At 41.5% G+C, this 24,053-nt stretch overlaps 1 protein-coding gene across 3 annotated transcripts in view; it reads left to right on the forward strand.

Annotated features, from left to right (window-relative positions):
* LOC108883949 (cadherin-24) overlaps positions 1-8,966 on the forward strand; it is a 130,628-nt gene extending 121,662 nt beyond the window's left edge. For all 3 annotated transcript variants that reach the window (XM_018677541.2, XM_018677542.2, XM_018677543.2), the window contains 4 exons: positions 1,132-1,452; positions 4,038-4,245; positions 5,432-5,921; positions 7,680-8,966. In XM_018677541.2, the coding sequence (XP_018533057.1) occupies positions 1,132-1,452; positions 4,038-4,245; positions 5,432-5,921; positions 7,680-8,699 (2,039 nt within the window). In that variant the 3' untranslated portion in view covers positions 8,700-8,966. The remainder of the gene's footprint in view (positions 1-1,131; positions 1,453-4,037; positions 4,246-5,431; positions 5,922-7,679) is intronic.
* Positions 8,967-24,053: the final 15,087 nt, after the last annotated feature.

The raw sequence follows: 24,053 nt of genomic DNA on the forward strand, positions 1-24,053 counted from the left end.
GTGAGGGGTGAACCTGCTGGATCATGGATCAGGGGGATAAATTCACTGACATGAGGAATCAAAGGCCTCTTTGATGTGACATCCAGCACCAGAACAGAGAAAGGGAAGAATGTGTTCTGATCTCATATGGACACTTTGTCTGTCAAAGGCATTCTATGTTCAAAAAAGATAATGATTTGATCAGTGATTTGGATCACAGAAGATTGCTTTGACAATTGAGTCATGTTTGTACAACTTTCCAGACTACTTTCTTTGAGCCCTCCTGTTGGTGGCCTTATTTTTTGTGGCCTTGTACATTTCATTTAGAGGAAATCTAAGAGCATCTCCCCCTCAGGCACACCATAGCTCTTCTGCCTAAAAGTAAGATCAAGTCAGATTAGTGCAGGCCATTAGCTCTTTTGTTGTTCCTGCTCTGCTTCCTTCTAAATTGTTGCATATTAGTTCATCTTCTTCTTACTAATGAATTTTCAAAAGAATTGAAAGATGTGTGCACTTATGACATCCCATTCTTGTAAACATATAAACATTCTTCCAATGTACATGCTCTATTCTGCACATCATCAGTGCTGTCAATCAGTACAGGTGTGAGGGTATTTGTTTTGCACAGTACTCCTGTGCAGATGTCTATGATGGCAGTATATTAATGAAAACAGTATTTTGGAGACATTTTTATACTAGTTTTAAAATGTATATCAGACTTTATGTTTATGTTTTTTTCAGCCAATTGGGAGTTATAGATCATGAAGTGTGGCTGCAGTGGAGAGGAGGATACTATTTGGCCTAATTGAGACGCTCTGTAGCAGATTCAGAGTATTAGCTCAAATTAGTATCATTGTTATTCTGGTGTGAGACACTATGGCTTCAGTGAAGGTAAAAGTTTCCAAACTAAGGGACGTGAAATGAAATAGTAATAATAAAAGTCACCAAAGTTTGATCTTTTGGCCTGCCTCATTCCTTTGTAGCATAAATCAATCACCAGGTAATTGGAATTGCAGACATGAGCACGGTGAAGACACGGCATCATTTCCAAATTGTAACATCCTGCTGCCATTCAGCTCAGAAAACAAGGGAAATTGCACCATGCAGTTAACAACAGATTTTGTATCTTCTTCTCTGACGATCTTCCTCCAGGCCCCACAGCCAGCCTGGTGCTGTTGTCCCAGCTCCAGCCGCTGTCCCGCTCCCCGTCCTCCACCCTGACGCTCTACGTGCCGCTGGTCCTGAGGGACGGGACGTCAGGCCTCACCAGCACCGGGACGGTCACCGTGTCCGTCTGTCCCTGCCTGAGAGGAGGGGCACGGGCCGGGGAGAAAGAGAAGGACAAGCAGACAGAGGGCGAGTGGGACTGGGAAAGAGAGGCGGTGTGTCTCCCTCAGCAGTCCACACTGCCTTCCCCTGGGCTCAGTACAGCGGCTCTGCTGGCTATCCTGGCTTGTGTCGCTACACTATTAGGTAAATACTTTGATACATAGATTTTATGAAGATGCTGATCTCAGGCTTTATAGTGATGGAGTCTGGGAAAGTAACAACAGTAAAAATAAAAAAGTGTTGTCCTCTGAAAGACCCTTACTTATATAACTTACACCATGTTTTTACTACAGCACTTAGTATTATGTATACAGTGAAGTTATATCATTAAGATTTACTGCCTGTAAAGGAGTGTAATGCTAATCTACAAATAAAAAGATGAGTAAATAGTGTTTAGGGATATTTACCCTCCACTACATCCCTGAATGCTTAATCTGCATATTAAAATAACGGAAGCAGCAGCGTAAATATTTCTCTTAGTCACAGCTGCTCTATAGCGGGTTTACTTTTTCTCGCAGTTTTGGTCCAGTTATCTCCTCGGGCAAGGTCAGCACTAATCACTACTAAAATAACAATTGTGAGTGATTATCTGGGCCCTCCGGTTTTTGATAGCTGCATAATAAAATGTCACTGCCACCTTTGCAGAAACTCTCAAATGCTCAATTGGATAATGTCTAGGTGCTGAGAAGGCTTTGGCTCGAGGCCAGCATCATTGTCATTTCTATTCAGTCTGTTGGATCACTACTCATGCCTTGTTGATAGGGGCATTATCATTCTGGAAGAGACCAGTTCAATCAAGAAAGAAACGCAACATAGCGTGAAGGTGATCATGCTGAGTGGCTTCTGGTGGAGTTAAGAATTTAGTTCTCTAAGTGACAAGGGCATAAACTATACCAGGAAATGCACACACAACTTTACAGCACTTGTCTCCAGAATGTAGCTTTAAAACTGAGCTAGAGTTTTGTTCCTGTACAGTTTAGTTTTTCTTGTCTATAAGAAGTGTGCGCTAATCCCGAACAGTATAACTGGGCCTTCCTCAAAATGCCAAATGTTCTTGCAGAAGCTCTGACAAAAGCTCCATCAGGATCCCATCTGGTTATTAAAAAGGGGTTTGGCACACATATTGTGGATATGAAGCCACTTGGTAACCACTCACGTCTTGTGGATAAAAAGAGGAGAGAAATCCATGTACACCATGGCATGAAGGTGATCCTTCAAATTGTTATGAAAGATTAGAGTTCCCACTCCTGTTGGGGATCATTGGATTAATTCCATAGAAATCAAATAATGCAACCTCCAGCAATACTTAGGCTGTAGACTGACTTACTGCATTAGTGTATGGACATGTTGAGACATACAAGTAGTTTCAAATGGGATCCAGTGTTTGCTATTATCATCCCCCAAAACAGAGATTGTCCAGTCAAAGCTTAGCAATCGTAAGTCTGCACAACAGTCAGAGCTCAGATGAGAGTGATACTTTGAATCTTCATTGTTTGGAGGGTGGCATTTTTTTAGCCTTTATGAAACCAAAAACACAAGAGAAAAAGTGTAAGGAACAAATAAAACAATGTATTTATCTGCTCTAGTGTAAATTGGAAACACTAGCACTATGTATAGATGTAACTTAGCATTACTTCCAAAGGCAAGAGGCAGGTTATTAGCTAAATACATTATTCTATGGAGTCGCAGGTTACCTTAGATGAACTGAAACATCCACTCAGTGGGAAGTAAGATGCCAGTGTATTAGAGTAAGGATAGCAGCTGTGTCTGGCTGTTGTTTTGAAACAAATCAGATGGAAACATTAGGTAGTCAGCTGCAGAATGTCTTAACTTATGTTAGCTTGCTGTATCTGATAAAAACAAAAATTACAATTTCAGCCAACAAAATCCACCATGGTTGGTCAGCAAATTACGTCCAGTAAATCTTCCACCATTGTCATTGTAAGCTGTATATGTGCCACGCTAGAATGGAAAGCTTGATAAATGTACAGACAGAAACGTAGGGGGGTGAAACTTAGAAAATCCTTGGATCTCTTTTGGATCAATTTTGACTGTCCTCAGGGTCCACTTTGGATCAGGTGTCTTTCTTTAAAATACTTTGTGGATGTAACAGTTAGGTTTCCCCACAGGTCTGTTTTTGATTGGGTCTTAGAAGTTTGGACTTGTGAAGACACGCACATTCCCTATATTAACTTTATAAAAATGTAATAGTTCCCCACTTTATGTGTGTTCTGAATTCTAATTGAGTTAAACAAAGATTTCTGTCAAACGGTGCATAGCTATAACAAATCAAATGCATCTTTTCAGGTGGATTTTATAACAGGTGGCCTTGTTGGACATCTGTCGAAGAGCTTAGATAGGTTGGTTCTTTGCCCACAGGCCTGGGTCACATGTAGCTCCCTGCTTTGGGAATATGGAGTCATGGGAGAATAAAGCGTCCATTTGCCTGGCTTGAGCTCAAAGTCAATTACAGAGCAGAGGCATGCAGCCTGCTGATATGATATACCAGCCCTCTAACCCAAGGCCTCTTCTGTATTCGTTTTGTCTCTGCATGCCTCACCTCTTTGTCTGCCTGATTTTTTTTCTCCCTTGCTCACTCTCTCTCATTTTCCTCCTTCCCTTTATTTCCCTTGTGACTTGTGCCCCCATCCCCCTTGTTCATCATTCTTTTTTCCAATTTCCCTCCCATGCTTCAATATCCTTTATTCCTGCTGCCGCCCCCTCTGCAGCGGTGAGTGCCCTGTCATTGTCGCTGCGTCGTCAGAAGCGCGACTCCCTGTCACCGCTGGAGGAGGACGACGTACGTGAGAACATCATAACGTACGATGACGAGGGCGGGGGAGAGGCCGACACGGCTGCCTTTGACATCGCGGCCCTCCAGAGCGCCCCACACAGCTCACGCTCACGTGGCTACCGCACACTGGACAGCCGGAATGTGTAAGCAGCAGAGGGAGTGTGTGGTAGAGTTTGTCTTACATGTGGTTATACATACAGTTTCATTACATCATGCTTGATCTCTTACATACATGCTAAAAAGAAGATAGGAAGGAAACAAATTTGCCCATTCAGAGAAAAACCTTTCATCTCTTTCCAGCACTTAATTGATCCACTTAAGTAACTGATCGAGCCTTAACTTCCAGGTCAGAATCAGTCACTGATCAAAATGCTGAGACAGAAGGCTATCAAGCCTCGCGGTCCAGGGAGGCCACTTTGTTGTGCTCATTTTGTTAAAGCTCATTTATGTTCTGCTACATCAGAGAGTTGTTTGCACCCACTTTGATGTTCCTGTGAAACATTGTTATTGCCTTTGGACTAATAATTAGCTCCGATGAATTCATGCACGCCATATGGAGCGGCCATAAACAAGTACAAAGCAAGCGTTCAGTTTATCGAAAATTGCTTCTCGCAATTTATGGAGGTGGACACAACAACATGAAAAACTGTCTAAATCTAACGCAATCCAATGCAATATCCCTGCAATAAATACTACCTTTGTGGAGCTTTTAGTGTTTCATTTTTGTTGACACTGTGTCACGGAGAAAACTTTAGGGTAACTTTGAAGCAGTAGTTTGTGGTTCTGTTGTAGTACATTGGTAAGATTGTGCACATGAATATCTGCTTGCTTGTCATGGGGAGTAGTGGTATAAAATCTTCTGTGGCTCTGGAGGGAGTCTCACAAAGTACCCCTGATGTTGCTGTCAGGCTTATCTCGGATTGGGCTTGGAGACTACATTTTTAACAGAACGGCTGCATTACAACAGTTTGTAATTTCATCCTTATACTCAGGGCTAAAAGCCAGGATATCTTGGCCTCGGCTGCATCAGTTTCAACTTTTTTTTTCTACCAATGTCTCCCAACTTAATGGAAGGGAAAACTAAATCACTGGAGTACCCCCATAATGTTATTTTGCCCCTGTGGGTACTTTTTCAGAATAACAGAAATACCTTACTGTTTGGATATAATGCTATATGGTACAGCAGCACTCTCAGATTGACCAGAGATGCTTATACCAGTACCACAATGTCCCAGTCTGATCCACTTCACAGATCTTTATTTTCTGTCTCTCTCAAAAATAACACAACTTACCAAAGTTAAATGGAGATTCTTGCCTTGTGTCTTACAGACGTTACACACAGCGTGGCCAAGACAAATCTCGCACCTATAGCTGGGCTCAAAACCCAGGTGTGGATCACAACTACTCAGGACCTGGAGGACCCCTCTATGGTCGCCTGTGTTACAGCAGCCACACTCTACCTGTCCTTCGCCGCACACCAGGTGGGACATTTGAACCGGGCCTGGCAGAGCTGGGGTACCGTTACCCTGGTGGCCAGCCGGACCACTCTCTGGTCATCCAGAACCAGGGGGCCATGGTGGGGCCGATGGAGTCTGGGGCAGTTTACATAGCCCCCACAGACCTCAGCACAGGAAGCCGAACAGGGAGTCGCACTGGAAGCCGCGATGGGACCGGGCCCCAGAGCGCAGTGAGCACATCGGATGGAGGAACGCCGAGGACCAGTGACAGCCAGGAGAGAGGAGGAGGGACAAGGACTGTAAGCAACTGCACAGAGGGGAGCAATGAGGACAAGGTGAACCACAGTCAAGATGTGGACTGGGTAAGGTTTACAATGACCCTGCTTTCACACTAGGCATGCAATTTTGACACTGCACTTAGCAAGGCCATCTTTTTCTGGTTCCGCTGTTCTCAGCAGAAGCTTCTGCCAGATTTTTTAATCTAATTTCAACTAAATTGACCTCCATGATAATTTCTAGTATTTACAGACAGGTGACAAATTAAAGTAGCAAGGTGTTGGGCCATCACTTGGCACCAACAGCTTCAGTGTGCCTTGGCATTGATTTTACAAGTCTCCACAACTCTGCTGGAGAGATGAACATTATTCTTCCAAAAGATATTCCCTCATTTGTTATGGAAATTTTTTCCTTGCCACTGTCTCCAAGTGGTCTCTCATGGTGGGAATTGTTTGTCTCTGTAAATAATATCATAATGAGTATGGTCTAGACCTGCTCTATATGAAAAGTGGATTGAGATAAGTTCTGTTGTCATTTGGCGCTATATAAGTAAACTGACGACTTGGTGAAGAGCGCTGTCCAAAATCTCCCATAGGTGTTCAGTTGGGTTGAGATCTGGTGACTGTGGCCATAGCATACGCTTCACATCATTCAGTGACCCCTTGTGCACTTTGGGTGGAGGCATCTGCATTTACGATATTTCTTCAATCACATTTTTTCCTTTAATTTGTCACCCAGCTGTATAAGAAGCTGTAGAAGTTATAATGGTGCCAATTTCACTAGAGGAAAAGTCAGTTTTGTGCATCTCTTAATTGAAAGAGTTTACTAGGCCTTTGGGAAGATGATGGGGGATGTGAGGTTGGAAAATTAACACTGTGATTGCTTACACTGTCATGTAGCATTGTAGTTAGCTGTTTTGTCGGGTCATAACACTTCAGGTAATGATCTTCATCCTTCAGTCTACGTGGTGCAAATAATTCATACTTGTACGTTTGGTGTGAAACTGGTATTCGAATGAAATTTGTGCTGCAAAACTGTTTAATACATGGATGGATGGTTGGCTAAATGTTTCCACAAGGAGAAAAAGTGATAGATGTTGTATTGAATAAGAAATAAAACTTGAATGAATGCCTTGATTAATGATATATGGCTGCACTGCAGAAAGCATTAAAGTTGAATGGATGATTTAATTATTCAATTACATAAGCAAACAAGTAAGAAAGTAATTAAGCAAATATAAAATAATTATTAAGTTTGTATTAAACCCGCTAAACTATATTATTGCATTGATTGCAGCACCATAATATTTTTAATGTCGCTACAGTAGCAGAAATGTCCAGAACAATGCTGGGGGAAGATGATGATTCAGACATATCAGCACATTTATATCCTGCTGTTCATTATCTTTTCTGTGTTTTGTTTTATTTATTAGGCCATAGCAAGGCTCTGTGGCCCTTCCTTTATTTAATTTTCAAATATTTTATCTCTCGATCACTTCCCTCTCCATCTCCCTCTCACAGTGCAGTGTTAGCTCATTCTAGTGTTTCAATTAATATCTATGGCTTCTTCCAACTCTGCTTTTCTTCCACTCTGCTTGATGTCTGTCTCTCCCTCGCCTCTCTCTTTTTTTATCGTCACCATCTCCTGCTTTTCCTCCATTTGTGCACTATAATCGTCACACTCCTCCCATTTTCTTCTTTTATTATGCCTCTTATTAAATTTTCCCTCCTACTTTGGCAAATTGTCTTCATCCCATTTTGTTTGACTGTAACCAAACCTAACAGTGCCATACCCTACCCCAGTCCCGAACTGAAACCACTCGTGCTCGCCTACGTTCCCTCCAGGTGCAGTCGGACACGTTACCCCGGGAGCACAACCTTGTCATGACCCGATCCGGCTCCATGGTCGGCCAGGGTCACGGAGGAGGAGGCTGGGTGACCGACTCAGCTACGCTCCCCCTGGCGGGACGCAGGGCCTCCCGTGCCGGCTTGTCCCCGAAACACACAAGCTCTGGGCAGGCTGAGTCTGACTCCAGTGGAGGGGGAGGAGGTGGTGGAGGAGGAGGAGGAAGTGGAGGTGGAAATGGAAGCGGGAGCATTTCCGCAGATGGACAACAGCAACCCGCCAATGGACGCAACTACGCCACTGTGCTGCAGGGGGAGGTATCTGGACAGAGGGACTACCCCGGCAGCTTGGGGAGAGGAGGACTGGAGATGGGGAGCAACTTTGTGGTGGCAAGGCCAGACAGGGAGGGTGGAGGGATTTCACTGACCGGGACTCCATCTGTCTACCCAGACGCAGCCGGCTTTATCGGGGACTGGCGTGATCGGGTGGGTCTGGGGGGGTATGTTTTGGGGAGGAGGGATATGACCCCGCAGCTTTTGCCCTTCCCAGGGCAGCCCCGAGGAGCGTATGCTGGAGTGATGGGCTTCGGGGCCGGCTGGGTTCCAGGAATGGAGGCAGCGAGAGGAGCGCCAGGGCCCGGGGGTCCCTCCTTGGCGCTAAGGGTGGGTGAGTTCCTACGTCTGCGTCTTGCCCAGGTCACCTTTGACCCTTCGCAGCCACCGTATGACTCGGTGCAGGTGTACGGCCTGGAGGGCACAGGGTCCAGGGCTGGATCCCTCAGCTCACTGGAGAGTGAAGGAGAGAAGGATGCAGAGAGGGAGGATTGGGGAGCAGGGCTTGAAGAGTGGGGTCCCCAGTTCCATAAACTAGCCCAACTTTTCAAAGAAAGGGAGAAAGAGAGGGAAGACAAGGAAAAAGTTGACGAGGGTGCCAAAAAGGAGAAGGAAAATAAAGAGGAACCAGAGAAGAACGATAAAAAAGGGAAAGGAGAGCAGGCTAGAGAAGAGGGGAAAGACTGAGGGAGAATATAAATGAAACAAATAGGGGCAAAGGGGGTAAGAGAGGAAGGGAGGGAATAGGAGGATGATGAAAAGGCAACCAGAGCTAGAATAATGTGAAGAGAAGTTAAAGGGGAGAAAGATGAAGAGGCAAAGTAATAAAAAGAGACAGAGAAAAATGAGCCTAGGGAGGATGGAGAATGCGAGGGCAGGGGAGGGAGTGATTGATGTAATTTAAAGCAATAAGTGTTGAAACGCTGATATGGTTGAGCACAGATACTGAGACAATGCAGAGGCTGCTTCTGCTCGGGGCAGCAACAATTTGTTAAACGCTTTGGACAAAGAAAAACAACCCAAACATCCAAGACTCGATTTAATTCAACTTTCATGTATGGAATGAGAAACAGCAGGAAACAAGAGGGAAGGAGTTTCTCATCGTATGTGTTGGTCCGTTCTTTTGTCTGCATGTGGTGTGTGTTTATGTGTGAGAAAAGTCTGTGAAGAAATATGGATGTGCGAAAGTGAGAGTGCATATGTGCACTTGTGTGCGAGCGTATATGTGTGCATATTTAACAAAGATGGAGGAAGAGTGGCGGGGAGAAAACATCATATCCAGAGAAAATTAAACAATGAGATTGATGACTGATGATACATAAGTAAGCAACATTAGTTTTTGGGACAATGCGCCAGAGTAAACACTTAACAAGGGAGTTAAGACACTAGATATCACACAGGGGATAAAATATATATTTGAATATAAATGAATGGGACAGGAGAAGGATGTATAGAGATAGAAATGATTGGGGGAAGGAGGACGATTGTACAGAAACTGTTACTTTTTATTCCATCTGCAGTGGCAGAAAAGTGAATTATTCAGCTCACTATTTCATTCCAAATGAAAATGATAAATCATTTAAATCCTGCAAAAGATTCTCCCTCCTCTCAGCCCACAAGGAAAACAGACATTGTGAAAAATTTAAACGATTTAGGGATGTGATCCCCCACCCCTCCAATCCCCCCCTACTCCTCTCATCTCCCCAGCTTTTTGTAGTTGACTGTTGGTATGTTTACAAAGATTTCACACACACATGCACACACAGAAGAACTGATGAACACCGTAAGGCTTTGATTGTACTACAGTAAATTATCAATGCGAAACCATCCACCAGTATTCCATCTACTACAATGGAGCAATGATGACTCTATTATTAAATGTTTTTATGGAAGAAGTCTCCTATTTTTAATGCGTAGCCCACCCCACCCCCACCCCCACCCGTAGCCTCATCTGACACATCTCGAGAACAAAGTGTGCATGATTTCTGAAAACAACAAAAAATCTAAAACAGCAGTCTGTTCTCACTTTGAACCCTCATACTGCCCAAATGAAAATTTCCACAGATCTGTAATGAAATTATAGGGGAACAACACCACAGAGACATCCCGTGATAGGCTTTTTGTTCTTGTTAAAGGTCAGGATGCAAATGAGCTGGAGTTTTCAGCTGGAATGCACTTTTATACTGTGTGATGTTCAATAATAGATAATGAATAATGTCAAAGATTACATTTGTTTTATAAGATGTCAATTAAGCAAAAAGATACAATGTTTGACTGTATGTAAAATCATTTCAAATGTAAATACCACTGAATATTATCGCTGAAAGAGAGTATATAAAATGTGTTAAAAAAAAAAAAAAAGTAAAACAGAACTTACATGTCCAAATGGAGCACTGTTGGGACTATCTGTATGTACTGTAGATTAGAAATGGATTAACTGAGCTGGGTTTAACAGCCTCCCAACTGGAAACAAGACCCCTGTTTTCAACATCTGTGTACTAAGTGAACAGGTTTGGATTTGTTTTGTGGTAGCTCTCGTCTGAGATGGACAAGCCAAGGATTCAATTATACATGTGGCCCCTGGCAGAAGTTTGTTGTGCAAAATATTAGTTACAGGAAGCCTGTGAGCTAGCCTGTCCCAGCGAGCAACCAATTTGATGAAAATCCAACAGAGTGAGGAGAAATTTCCCTAATAGGCATACAAGAGAAAATCAGTACTTCCCCTCAAATCTGGATTATTATTTTGCTGAAGTAGAATAATACACTAAAATGGAATTTGTAATGAGTTATGAGGACATTGCTGTCATTAGTGTTGCATTGCCTGAGAGCTATGGAACAAAGTTTTATAGATAGTTGCTTCTCTCTTGAAACACAAAATAAACTGTGCATTTAAAACTTTTGATATAGGTGTGGGGAAAGTGACCCTCACATGTAATCTTTCATACATTTCAGGCAGTGCAACACAAAGTCTGTATTAATATTGCATTTCCTTTACTGTTACCTCTATACATATTTAAAGTAAAGCAAATTCTTGTAATTTTGTGGAATAAATAACTTGAGCCCAGAGAGGAATCTTGCCACATAACCTAACCTGACTGTGGATGTCTTTGGTGTTCCATTGTTGAAATGTCACCATTTATCACTGGTTCACTGTAAAGCCACCCACATGAGTTGAGCTCCAGCTTTGCTAGTGTCCACCAGTTTGGTCCGCCATAATCTTATTGTCAAGGTCTGCTACTGTCAACACTTAGATAACCAATCAGGAAGTCAGGCTCCACACTGACCGAAAAAAAACCCATAAACACCTCTGTACCCTTTACAGTACCTGAGCCACAGACTTGTTCATACAGTGCCACTGTGCAGACTGTGGATGGTATCAGGACCAATGTACAAATACTGCACAATGACTGGAGAAGAGTGGGAGGGGGGTGCACAACCTCAGGGGGGATCTGAGTTATAATTAATTTTGGCTGATCAACAATACCTCAACACCCTAAAGCTACCTAAACTTTCCATCAGCTATGTAAGTGCAATCCAAAGTGACAAAGACATATGGGTTCTTAGACACCTCATGGTGATTTACGCTGTGCCAGCCTTGGAGGACAATTCTTGTTTATTAAAACTTGTATATTTGTATCAGTAATAATAACATTGTGCGCAGCAAATTACTTACTGAGATCTGGGACTTGGCAACATCACTAAAAAAGTCCAATGGAGCAAGAACATAGAACTTTATTACACAAACTGTCCATTGTAAAAATCCATTGCAGTTTACAGACCAACTGTCTGGTTGGAAAACAATGATCTAGGCAACAAAGTAGCATATATGTGTGTAAATGTAGTGTAAATGACTGCTGGATTTTATCTGGATTAGAGACCTTAGGGTATAAATAGGGCCTTAGGGTGGTTTCCCTTTTGGTTTACCTCTATATAAATTGGTTCAGATAATCTCACTTTTTAAAAATGTCTTGCCCTATTTGACTTTGTCGTAGCACTGTTGCCATGTTACCTGTTCAGCACTGGATCAGATGTGTACAATATTATTACAACTGATAGAAATTATGCTCAAAACAACAAGACTGAAGGTGGAATAAAACAGAATCATTTTAATGAACTGATGTCTTGAATCATAATTTCTCTCGTCCACCTAAAATGACTGCCAAAGAGCTTGGAACTATTTGTTATGAGAAGAGGTATTGTTGTAAAGAGAACTAATGTGTTTCTTTGCCAAATCATCTTGTGGGCAATGTTTTCCTTAGAATTTATGTGAAATGTGCCAAGTTACTGAGTCTCTCTGTCTCTCAATGCACAAAAAAACTATCCTCATTTTCATAACAGCATTGCCAGTTTTTGGGCAGTCATTGCAAAAGCAATTAGCATGGTATACCGATAAGTGACCTTTCTTGCCATTCTAATTACATGGTTTATTCCACAGTCTTGATTGGCTCCAGGTGTTTCATCTCCGCTGATTGGTCTAATTCAAAGTTCTGCTCTGGTTGATTGGTCAAAATCAAAGTGATGATTCTCCTGATTTGTCTTATTTCAGAGTTCTGGAGTGCTGCGGCAACTAAACCACTTGACAGAGCTGATTATTGCACCTCGTGAGCCCGGCAAATTGGTTCAATCAAAGCGGTGATTAGTTGAATCAGTTGTTTTAAATAGAATAAAAACTTGCGGTCTCTGCAGCACTCCACTGCGCTTTTTCACTCTTCTAGCCATAGCTCAGATGCACCAACTCACAGCGACAGACGAGAGTGGTCCTGTCAGGCCATTTGTCAAGTGCTCTGTCATAAAAGACCTTTATGCTGAGGAGGGTGAAGTCCCACTCAGAGGACGAGAGTTGTACCTTAATATCTAAATATGTTTATATGTAGCTGAAGGGTGCAGGGTGAAGGTCACGACTTCTGGCCTCAAGAGTCCTCTTGATCCTAAACAGATAGACTCCCATTGGTTCTGCGCCCCCCCCCCCCAACGGTTACTTCATTGCTCCTGCACGATGTTGATACAATTCCACAATTGCGTGCTGAACAAAGTGTATTTATTTCTGTTGTACTTTTTCTTTTTGTAAATTTGAATAAAAAAGGAACTATTTCAAAGAGATGAGTCAGACCTGCTCTGTGCTCCTTTCTGCAGTCTCCTGAATTTTGGGATAATCAGACTTTCTGCTGCTTGCTGATGTTTGTGTGTGTTTGTGTGTGTGTGTGTGTGTGTGTGTGTGTGTGTGCTCAAGGAAGAGACGGAGAGCGATTGAGAGATGTGCTGCACAATGCATACAAATGTGTGCGCACCTTGTGAGCGCGTGTCTTATTGTGAGTGGGTGGGTGTGCCTTGTCAAATTGGCCCCTTCAAATTTTCAAACCTCAGACAGTGTATGTGATTGTGTGTGTGTATGTGTGTGTGTATGTCTGACTGCAGGATGAAGGAACACCTTGTCTGGTGTGATCCAGCCCGATGGGGGGATGTAAGGTCAGTAATAGAGGACAGACAGAGAGTTCTGCAGAGCAATCACGCTTTCAGACAGATGGGTGGGGGGGGGAGTTCTCTGTTTGTTCGTCTGCAAAAAAAAAAAAAAAAAGAGGAGGAGAAAAAAACGGGGACATTTTGAACTCCAGAGCAGCAGCAAATAGAGGAGACCTGACAGCCGCAACAGAATAATACGAGGTCCCTGAACCAGCCCTTGCAGCTCTCCTGCATTCTGCAGTGTTGGTCCCGGCTGGATGATGGATCGGGGAGATGTGCACTACTGCTGTGTGACTGAATAGCTGGTTAAAAAGATTTATTACAATAATCAAATATGAAGGAGGGGATTATTTCTACATGATGGTTTAGAGAATGATCGTGTTAGCTGGGTCTCCGCTTGATTACAATGATAATACCCGCCTCAAGTTAGGAGAGGGAGAGGAACAGAGGGAGAGGGAAGGGGTAGGGAGAACCATATTAGCAGTTAATATGCAAGTCTGTTGCATTAGAGAAAACAGTGTTTGTGGCCGGGGTAGAGCTGATCCTGCAGAGTGCTAGGGGAAAAAGGCCCTTGCCATCTCAGTTAGAGATTCATGGGTTGACTTGCCCCTTATGGAATCAACATTATGCATCTAAGAGAAGATGTAAAGTCAGTTGGAGGCAAGATTTGACTTGCTTTAACCCCCCACTCACTGAACTGATAAAATACATCAACTTGTAACCAACATAACACTTGCATCGATTATGACCCCTATATGTATGTTTATCAGTCTGCCTCAAGCATCAACACCGCAATGCAGCATTCTAGGTGAGATGTGCTGTCATGGCACTGTCAATAATTACAGCATGCATAATTGATCATAGTATAATGGCAGCGCTGGAGATGAAATGGGCTCTGTTAAAGCCATACACCAGGGAATGGCTAACTATACACTGTAGTGGAGAGCCACATACACACACATGCACACACACACACTCAATGTGCTGCAGGATTGCATCACAGGACACACAAGTTGGTGTGTGCGTGTGTGTGAATATATATGTGAGTGGATTCAAGTACATGGAGATTCCTCATTCTGTTTGAACCTTACTGACACACACAATCCCTCTGGCTATTCAGTTCAGTGTGAGTGCTTGCGCGTGTGTGTGTGTGTTTCTGTGTGTATACAGTGTGTGTCTGCACTTGTGCCTGTGCATCTTTGCATTTCAAGTATGTATGGGCTTTAAAGGCAGCTTCTAAACACAAGTAAAGTCCAGGGGAATGAGGTGAATTTCAACAGCTGTGGAGCTCAAGGCTGGAGTAACTTTGTGGATGTGACATCTTCCTGCCCCATAGTTAAAAGTCTTACAATCTCGTAAGTAGCTTTTACCTCCACCTGTCCCTGTGGTTTGTTTTTTTATTTTTTACACCCACTCTTTCTTCCTCATCTATCTCCTCCTTGCCTTCCTTCCTTCTTTCTTTCCCGTGCTCTCTCGCTCATGCGTTTCACTCGGGACGTTCTCCGAGTTCACTGGCTCATTTGAAGTGGAAAATTAAATCTTCATTAACAATCTTAATTAGAGTTCGATCTCCCCATAGCGAGCCGACAGGGAATCCATAGTGTAACAGGGGGAGACCTGGAGCAGGAGTTGGTTTCGGGAAGGTGGTGGTTGAGGGTGGGTGGGGATTAGAGGGGGTAATTAGTGAATGGAAACTTCAGGGTAAATTACACAAGAGGTATTTACACTTCAGTGGGGGGAATAGATGGAGGAGGTGGATAATTAAAGTGGCCCTGCTGGTTGATGGCGGACACAGGGATGATGGTCCAACATGTGTTAGATGCAGTGTTGGTATCAGTTCTTGTCCCTGCATTATTGGCAAACTGAGGCTCTCTGGGGTGGGGGGGTGGACGGGGGTGGGGTGGTGGCGGCGTAATTTGTCAGAAATCTTCATTGGAATTCCTCTTGTCTTGCTTTTTGGTGACATGGTGTTACTTGAGGCGACATAATCCCTTATCATGCTTCCATAAGCACAGAGCATTTGCCTAATACCAGACAGTAATCATTCAAAGACACTGCTATGCATGCAGCCCAATGCTCCCACTCTCATCCACATTTACATTCAACACAACACTACTTAACTGCTGCGTGCAGGGATTGGGCGCTAAATAAAACAATTACTCTATGCTCCAGTGCCATTAAAATATACATTATGTTACGAAAAATGAAAAGCAGAACTCACTTTTCTGTGCAGTACTTCCTTTCAATCCCTTCAGTGAATGATGTCTTTTCCCACTGTAGTTCTATTGTAGTTAGCTGTCCTATCAGGAACCATCAAAATCCCTTGGCAGTTGTGGAAGCAATGAGCTGAAGAGATGAGATTTTTGCCTGAAGGAATCCAGGCGAGCTGGAGTAGCCTAGGACTTAATTCTGTGACAGAAAGCCTGCAAAAAAAAGCAGTGTAGCACCCTGGCCTAAGTGAGATTGTATTTGTCCCTGTAAAAAACAGATTATTTGTTTAGCCGTCCAGATATTTCTTTATTTGCAGAGGACATACAGATACAGTATATACGTGGTCGTGGAATATTTCTAAATGGTGAGGGCAGGAGATAGTGTCTGGACCTTCGTTTTATTTATCTGCTCTCTGTGGTTTCCTGGGAGCTGAGCCGGTCGACCGCTCCGAGCAGGGTGATCATATCTGCGGTTAATGTTGTTGTGGCGTCTGAAGACTCAGGAGAGGCGTCTGTGGATGTGTGTGTGTGTGTTGGGAGGTGGTGACAGACTCTATTTATGCAGCTGATCATTAGAGACACAAAGAAAAAGAGAGCATGATAGCCAATTACAGACACACATACACAGAGACAGAGGGAGAGAGTTAAGTACGTTCATTAGCCCTTTGAGTCAGATTGGTTAATTGTTCAATGAAGTGAGTAGAATAATAAGTTGAGGGGGATGTTATGCCTTTGGTGAAATGTTAACAGAGATTTATTCTCATCAGCTGTGCCTCTTATTGTCTTACACATATCATGGTGAAATGTTAACAGCTGAGGGCTGTGGAAAAAGCAAAGCCAGTGTTTGGTCAACTGTCCGTGTGTGTGTGTGTGTGTGTGTGTGTGTGTGTGGCTATTAAGAATTCTCTTGTCATTCCTGTGTCATCTGACAGAATCATTCTCTGCTGCCCTAAACCCAAATTAGCATATCAGTCTATTGGAGTGCACACAGTACTGGTTTAGCTTGTTTTGTAAAACATCAATAGTTAGTAGAATAAGTAGGAAAAGACTGCCCACTCACTGAATTGATTTATTTATGTTTTATTTATGTTTGAACATAACATCTTCAGCATGTGGGCATCCATATACAGACATCATAGATCAAATAGACTGAATTTTAAATCTAGTGTGTTTTATTTTTGGGAAAAATAATAATAATCAAAGCAGTAATTTGATGGTGTGAGCCACATATTTTCCTTTTTTGTCCATTATATCCAGTTTTTGACTCAGTGCTTTATATCTATATAATTGTCTGTGTCTTCTGTTAATTTTCTGCCTATAATTCTTTTTTCCTTTTATCTTGACTCATTTATGCTCAGAGGCTTTAAGGATGTGGACGAGGAAAAACAGGGCTGCCCACAGTCATTCCCTCTCTGGTGGAGCTGATGTAACATGCTGCCCATTACTTCACTGGTATTACTATGAATTTTCTATTATTGGGATTGTGCTTATTCCATGGCCTGGATTTATTTTTGTTCTTGCCGACTTGTTAGTTTTGCTTCTTGCGGGGCTTTGTAGTCAGTGCACCTCTGTATATCATTACCTGTTATGTGATGCTACCATCAATTACATGACAATATTCACATTCACAAGTGTTCTGAGTATAATGTTTGGGATTCAACATTACTTAATTTAATTCAATGCAATATGATCAGTTCAGTTTGCTAAGAAAAATATGACACAGTTCCATAAAGCATTCCATTATAACCTCCATAAAGTAGCTTTATGGATGTTATAATCATCTCATTTCACTCTGACTGTATCACACGTGTATTTTGTATCAGCTTTCTCCAGCTCTTCACTGAAGTAATATGAGTGAAATATTTACTCCCTAGTCTCCATGTTTTTTTATGCCTGCAGGATTTATGAACTAGGAATATTTTAGATGTGGTCTGCATCACGTCTTACTAATTTCTCCAAAATTCAACTTGACTTCTGTGGTTTCTTTAGAAACTTTGGGATCTCTGCTAGAATTTAAATTTATAGTAACTGGCTGCACAGCAGTGAGTTCGCACAAAGTGTTCAAGCAGCGGGGCAGACAGATTAAAGAGGTTAAACAGGTCTACATAAAGCTGAGGATTATCAGCTGAGGGTACAATCACTGCACCACTATTAACTGATAAAATTCATGATATGAAGAAGTATCCAATAATAATATATCCTCCAAATCACAATTATAAGAAAGGCTTTAAATCAGATTCTTTATTTAGTCCACATGCAGATAATATTAAGGGCACATAGTAAAAGCATGTTAGTTCCAGCTGAAAATCATGCTTTGTGCTGACCTCCAGCAGTTTAACTTCTCACCCTGCTGCAGTGATGTAGAGGTGTGCCCCACAGTGTGTCATTACACTGAAACATCACTGTGGGGTGTGGTGTTAAAGACTATGAAACACTTTCCAACCTGGCATCACACATAGTTAAGCCTGAATGAAGCTTATCTTTATGTATGCATGTGTAGACTCTGCCAGACCTCCTAGGCATCCCAATGTTTCTGAAATTCATGACACCAACCCTGATCTGAACTGGTCCGGTCAGTGTAGAGCAATTGAATATGGACCCCACAGTTACACTGAAGCTAAAACGACAGCATATCCAGCCACACTGATATAAACAGGCTCATCCAGCTACATATATTGGTTTGTGTCTGCTGCCACCTACTGGAATGATAACCTGTTGTAATCTTGACAGTCTCTCGCCGGTGATGTTCATTCAGGGGCTGTCTGCAGCCCATCGCAGCATGTCAGAGGGAACACCCTTCACAGATCATCTGTTAATTACAGAGCTAACTCACTTGCACAGACTATCATACAAATTCACACCTTTGGTCAATTAAGATTCTCCATTCTGCCTGACCTGCATGTCTTTGGGATGTGGTGGGGGAAAAATCTAATCCCACAGGGAAAAAGGGCTGGACTGAGGAATCAAACCTTCTTGTTGGGAGATTAACACACCAGGGGTACAGGCTCCAGAACAGCTTGCCTAACTGATGTACAGAATTTCAATTTGGCTGAATAGCTTGTTTAAATGATTTATTGCAGTAATGAAATAAAATGTGAAGGAGGGGATTATATCTGCATGGTGCTTTAACGAATGATCATGTTACTGGGCGCTTTACTTGATCACATAAATAACCTGTATTTGTGATTGTGTTTGCTGATTCTGCAATGTGCTTGGAAACACATTTTTGGCATTACTGTGTTTAGAAAATGACATTTAAAAACTTACAGCAGAGCACGGTGTCACCCAGCTAAACAACCGAGTTAATAAAACTTGTATGAAGTTACTTCTGAAATCCTGAAATTGATAGGATAGGATAGATGTCACGAAGCGCAAGAACTGTAATCCTGCTTTGGCAATGTGAAAGTCACTTAAAGGTGTTAAATTTAGTGTGTGACAGCTCGAATAAGATTATGCAAGTTTGATTGGTTGTAAGGCTTCCGATGAGCACTCTGCCTGCAAAGACGTCCACAAGTAAGATAACGTCATATTTATTCAAAAACCCAAGTGATGTTCTTTAGCTGTCAAAGAGGCCCAGGTTTACAGGACCCCAAACAGATCATTCATACAGATAAACTGTACCATAAAGGCCCAATCAGCAATCTCTAAACAAAGTATATTCATGAATAATTGAAGAGCTTGGATTATAAATATACATGAAAAATCAGCATTTTGCATTTTCCTCATCTAATGATAATTCAGTTTTTAATTCAGGAATGACAACAGATTCCAGCCCTGAGATCTGTTTGGTTCACATTTGGATCATGGACCTTTAAAGATGTCAACACTTGTTTTTTTTTTTCAAAATGTGGCTTCAGAGACAAACTGGTGAAACAGGCCCTTGGGCAGTTATAACCTTAACCTACACTGAGTTTTTGCAGAACTAAATCTTACTTCTACCAAACACAATCACTCAGAAAAGTGACATTACAGTGACAGCAACAACACAGCTGCTGCTACAGGTCATAGTTTGTGTGTATATATGCGCTCTGCTTTGACAAATGGTTTGGGAACAGTTTACAGTTATATGTTCTCATCCACTGACTCATTCATTGACTCTTTCGCACACCATGGGTTGTTTTTTTTTTCCCCCGGACTTTTTTCCTCAAATGCCTCCCAGTCAGTAATCATTCTCTTTCATCCCTTGTCTATCAATCTGCTGTGCTCCAAACCTCTGCTGCCTCCTACCTTTTTGCCCCCTGGCTTTAGCCATCATATCAAACAAACACATTCAAGATTTGGTGGGAAATAACGTAAACTGGAGCATGCTGAGAGACTACCATGTCAGGTTTCCTCAGGCATTTTGCAGCATGATACAGGAAAACTTCTTGCACTATAGCCTTGTTTCAGTTTATATCTTTGGAGGAATTGATATTTTGTATGGACTGAAAGTTTTGCTGAGACCTACAACAGATAAAATAAATTGCTGAAAATGTGTCTGAGCTGAAATAAAAATTTGACTCTTTCATCTGGAAAAGGTGCATCTGTAAGAGGGCATATACGGCTATAAATTTCTCCACTATATGCAAAATAGACTTTGGGCTGGCCTCTTTTATCTAATTCTATTAGCTGTTTGTATTCTACTGGCTTTTCTCCAACTCCAAGCCACAATAATTGCATTTTCCATTTTCCATATTAGGCTCAATTCCCCATTGAGCAGCAGCTACAAGAGGTCAAGAGAAAGTCTTATGAGAAACTTCAGCACAAAAAGACTGAGATTAAGACCAAAAGACAATACTGCATTGGGTCTCAAGATAACAATTTCATATATTTTACAGACTTATAGACTCAGTTGGTTTTATAACCCAGCTGTCTCAAATCCTTTCTCTCTGATCGCTGTCATCAGTCCCCCACTGATGCCGCAGTGGAAAATATAGACCACAGCTGCTTTTTTGATAGCTGCCATGAAGGATGGGCAAACAGAGCTGTCAATAAAATTAAGTGCAGAGAAGGAGGAAATTGTAAATGGGTGCTAAGAGAGTTTAAATAAAGAAATGGCACAGATGAATAAAAGCGGAGCATAATTAGGGCCACAGTAAATCTTTTGAAAGTGGTTACTTAAGTGTTTCCGCAAAAAGTGGTGAAAAGGGAACACTTAGAGATCTTTGGGTATATTCCAGATGGTCCCCAGAAAAATGAGCAGTCGTTAAATTTTAATTCCCTAATCAGCACATATTTATTTATAGTGTTTTATTCTACTAGTCATTTATGAGACATTCAATGTGAGTTTTACTAACATTTAAACAAAGTAATGTGTGTTGATTGAACTATACGTTTACCTGAACCTGCCATAACATTCATACAAAGCACATTAAGGCACTGCATATTGTATTATTGTCTGGAGGTGTTGACACCACAGAAACTTCTACTCTCTTGCCCATAGGACATTCATGGTCCTCAGAAGATAATTCTTAATTAATTTTGGTGACATCCTGACCTTTCGTTTAATATAATCAGGTCAAAGTCTCCTCTTGACCAGCACTTTTGTCCATGATTAAGTTTTTTTGGGAAAAAAAATCAACTTTTCTATAAAATTTGCTTCTTATTTTTATGGTTCCCAGAGGATGTGTTCTCATCTGTCTGGAGTCCTATAACTGTTTCTGTAGCACCACCATCAGATCAAAGTTTCTCCATCACCAACACATTGGTGCATGATAAGGTATCTCAGAAACGAATGGCTGATCTTTCTTTCCTTGCTGAGAAATTACATGGTCCCCAAAGAGTGAGTCAGAATGTTTGTGGTGTCTCTGATCTTTCTGCTACTACCAACAAGAGTTGACATTTTCCTCTTGCATAGAAAAAAGTTCAACTTAATGAGCAGTTTGACATTAAAATGTACTATTATCTACAAGGGAAAAAACTGCAGTGGTAACACTCACTGCTTGCAGATAGTCTTAAGATTATAGCAGCTATTACTTTCTTGCCTGTAGATTTTTAATGGTCCCCAGAAGATGAATTCTAGTGATTTTCTAAGTGATCATTCATCTTGTTACACCCTCAGGTCAAAATCTGAAAAAATAATGTTGAATTTTACCAGAATTGTCATGGTCCCTGGAGGATGACCTAAAGTTTCTATTGTCACTTGATCTTTCCTCAACACCACCATCACATTATAATTTTCTTTTATACACATAAAAAAATTAAAAATTTAATGTGCAGTTGCCAGTAGGTGTTTATCCTCCTCACACAAACTAACACATGCAGACACACAAAACAGAATGAGATAATTAGCTTATTTTTACATTTCATATTAGTTCCAAGGATGCAACTAATTACCTTGGATCCTCTCATGTAACATTTGTCTTTTTTTGGAAACATGCTGAAAGAAGGTGCAACATTATTATCACTGCAGGAGGTGAGTCCTTGAGCAAGGTAATCTTCGAATAACTTTGAAAAAAGGGTTCGTTGAAAAGCTGGTATTATCATTGTGAAGACATGTCAGTGAATTACTTTTTCACATCTCCTCTCCTTTCCTCCATTCTGCTAAAGTTGAAGATTTGAAATAAAAGGGAAAGGATGTTTGCCACTCACACAAAGCCAAAGAGAACAATCCTTCCCCTGTTTGTTTGGTTGTTGAAAAGTAATTTGATCTGCTGTCTCTTATCGATTAGGGACTTCTTATTCAACCTGTGCTTCCACTGCAAAATATCAAAAGGTATAACTTTTGAAATGGGCTCTTTCACAGGGCAGGGTTTTACTGTTTATACTACAAATCCTGAAACAGTGATAATGATACAATGTCTACCCAACTGTCAGTCCTCCCTCTAAGATTTTTACTGTGATGTTTGAAGTGGCAAAGGCTCTGCTGCATATAAATATTTACCTTAATAAATCATTAATCCTGTATTAACTCTAAAACATCCTGAGAAAATCAGTACATATGAACTTGTTTCAAGACCTGTTTGAGGCACATTTTGTTCAAAACTGTGTTATGATAATAATACATTTTACTTATGGCATTTACTTTACACAAGTGATGCTTTACACCTTTTTTAAAAAGGTGAGTTTTATGTCTTTTTTTTTTTCAATGTAGATACTCATGAATATGTTTTGGGAGTTCCAGAGGGAGGGGGGCAGGGGGAGAAAGCCTCAGGTCCGGTGCTTGTCCTGAATGGTGGGGATGAGAGATTTGCATCTGATCAGTTGAAACTGTGGTAAAGCATGTGGTGATAGAGAAGGTCGTAGCAGGAGGTAGGAAGAGGAGGGCTGGCCTGGTTATGGAGGCCTCTGTGGGTAATGAGAAAGAGTTTGTATCGCGGGACAGGAGGTCAGTGAAGGTTCTGAGCTGTGCTTGAACTTTTCTCACTTGAATGTCAGATTTTTGAACTCCAGTAGAGATTTTTTTAGACTGAATATGAGATAAAATGTCATACAACACTGAGAAAAAGAAATAGATACACTGGTTGCATGACAGCTCTGTTTCAGCCTGACCAGTCTGTCTACCATCCTCAAGAAACCCACTATGTGCTCAGCTCTTTCTGAGAAACAGACTAGCCTTGAGGGCAGATCATGGCAGGGGTCTCCAGCCCAAATATCCTCAGGAAAAGTAATAAAATCTTTGATCATTTTCACTCCAACAAAACTCCTGCAACTTATGATCCCATCTGGAGATTTCTATCATACCCCACAGCGTCCATTGGATCAAATCATGGTGTATTTGCTCAAATAAAGATCATAATGATTTTGAACTTGTGAAATGATGCCCTGAAATACTCCTTTCCAGCCTTTCCAGCATTTGGGAGTCTATGTAAAGATCTGAATCTGAACATCATAACTGTACTTGTAAGATAGTTGTGAGGATGTCAAAATAAAATGTATTTAACAGTAAAGTTCCTTAAAAGAGGAAAGAAAAAATGTGTTCATGACACTGGAAGTTACAAGTCTGACTTTTGTCTGTCAGGCTTTTACCAATTAGCCAATTAGAACTCAATCTAATGAGTCATAATACGTGGTAGTAGTTTTTATTCTCCAATGTACAACTGTTCTTCTGCATTTCATAAAACATGTGTGATCGTCTTTGCTTGACCTGTTTTTCCCAGATGCCAGTGGTGAAGGTTCATAGCATTTCTTGTGGATGCTGAATTCTAATATATTCATCATTTTCCCCTCTGGCTCATAGTTTCTGTGTCAATCAGTCTATCATCAGCAGGAGAATCAAAATTTGGGTAGTGTTTTATTCACCTTACTGCCTGCTGTTGGGGCATGGATATGTCCTGAGGCAGCGAGGTGCTGTTATATTTTATCTGAGATCTTTATTTTTTCTTTCACAGAGTGATGTGTTTAAGTTTAAATCACACTCTGTACTGCTCTGTACTGAAAGGAATAGCAGATG

This window comes from Lates calcarifer, linkage group LG4 (genome assembly GCF_001640805.2).
Source record: "Lates calcarifer isolate ASB-BC8 linkage group LG4, TLL_Latcal_v3, whole genome shotgun sequence".
Lineage (NCBI taxonomy): Eukaryota > Metazoa > Chordata > Actinopteri > Centropomidae > Lates > Lates calcarifer.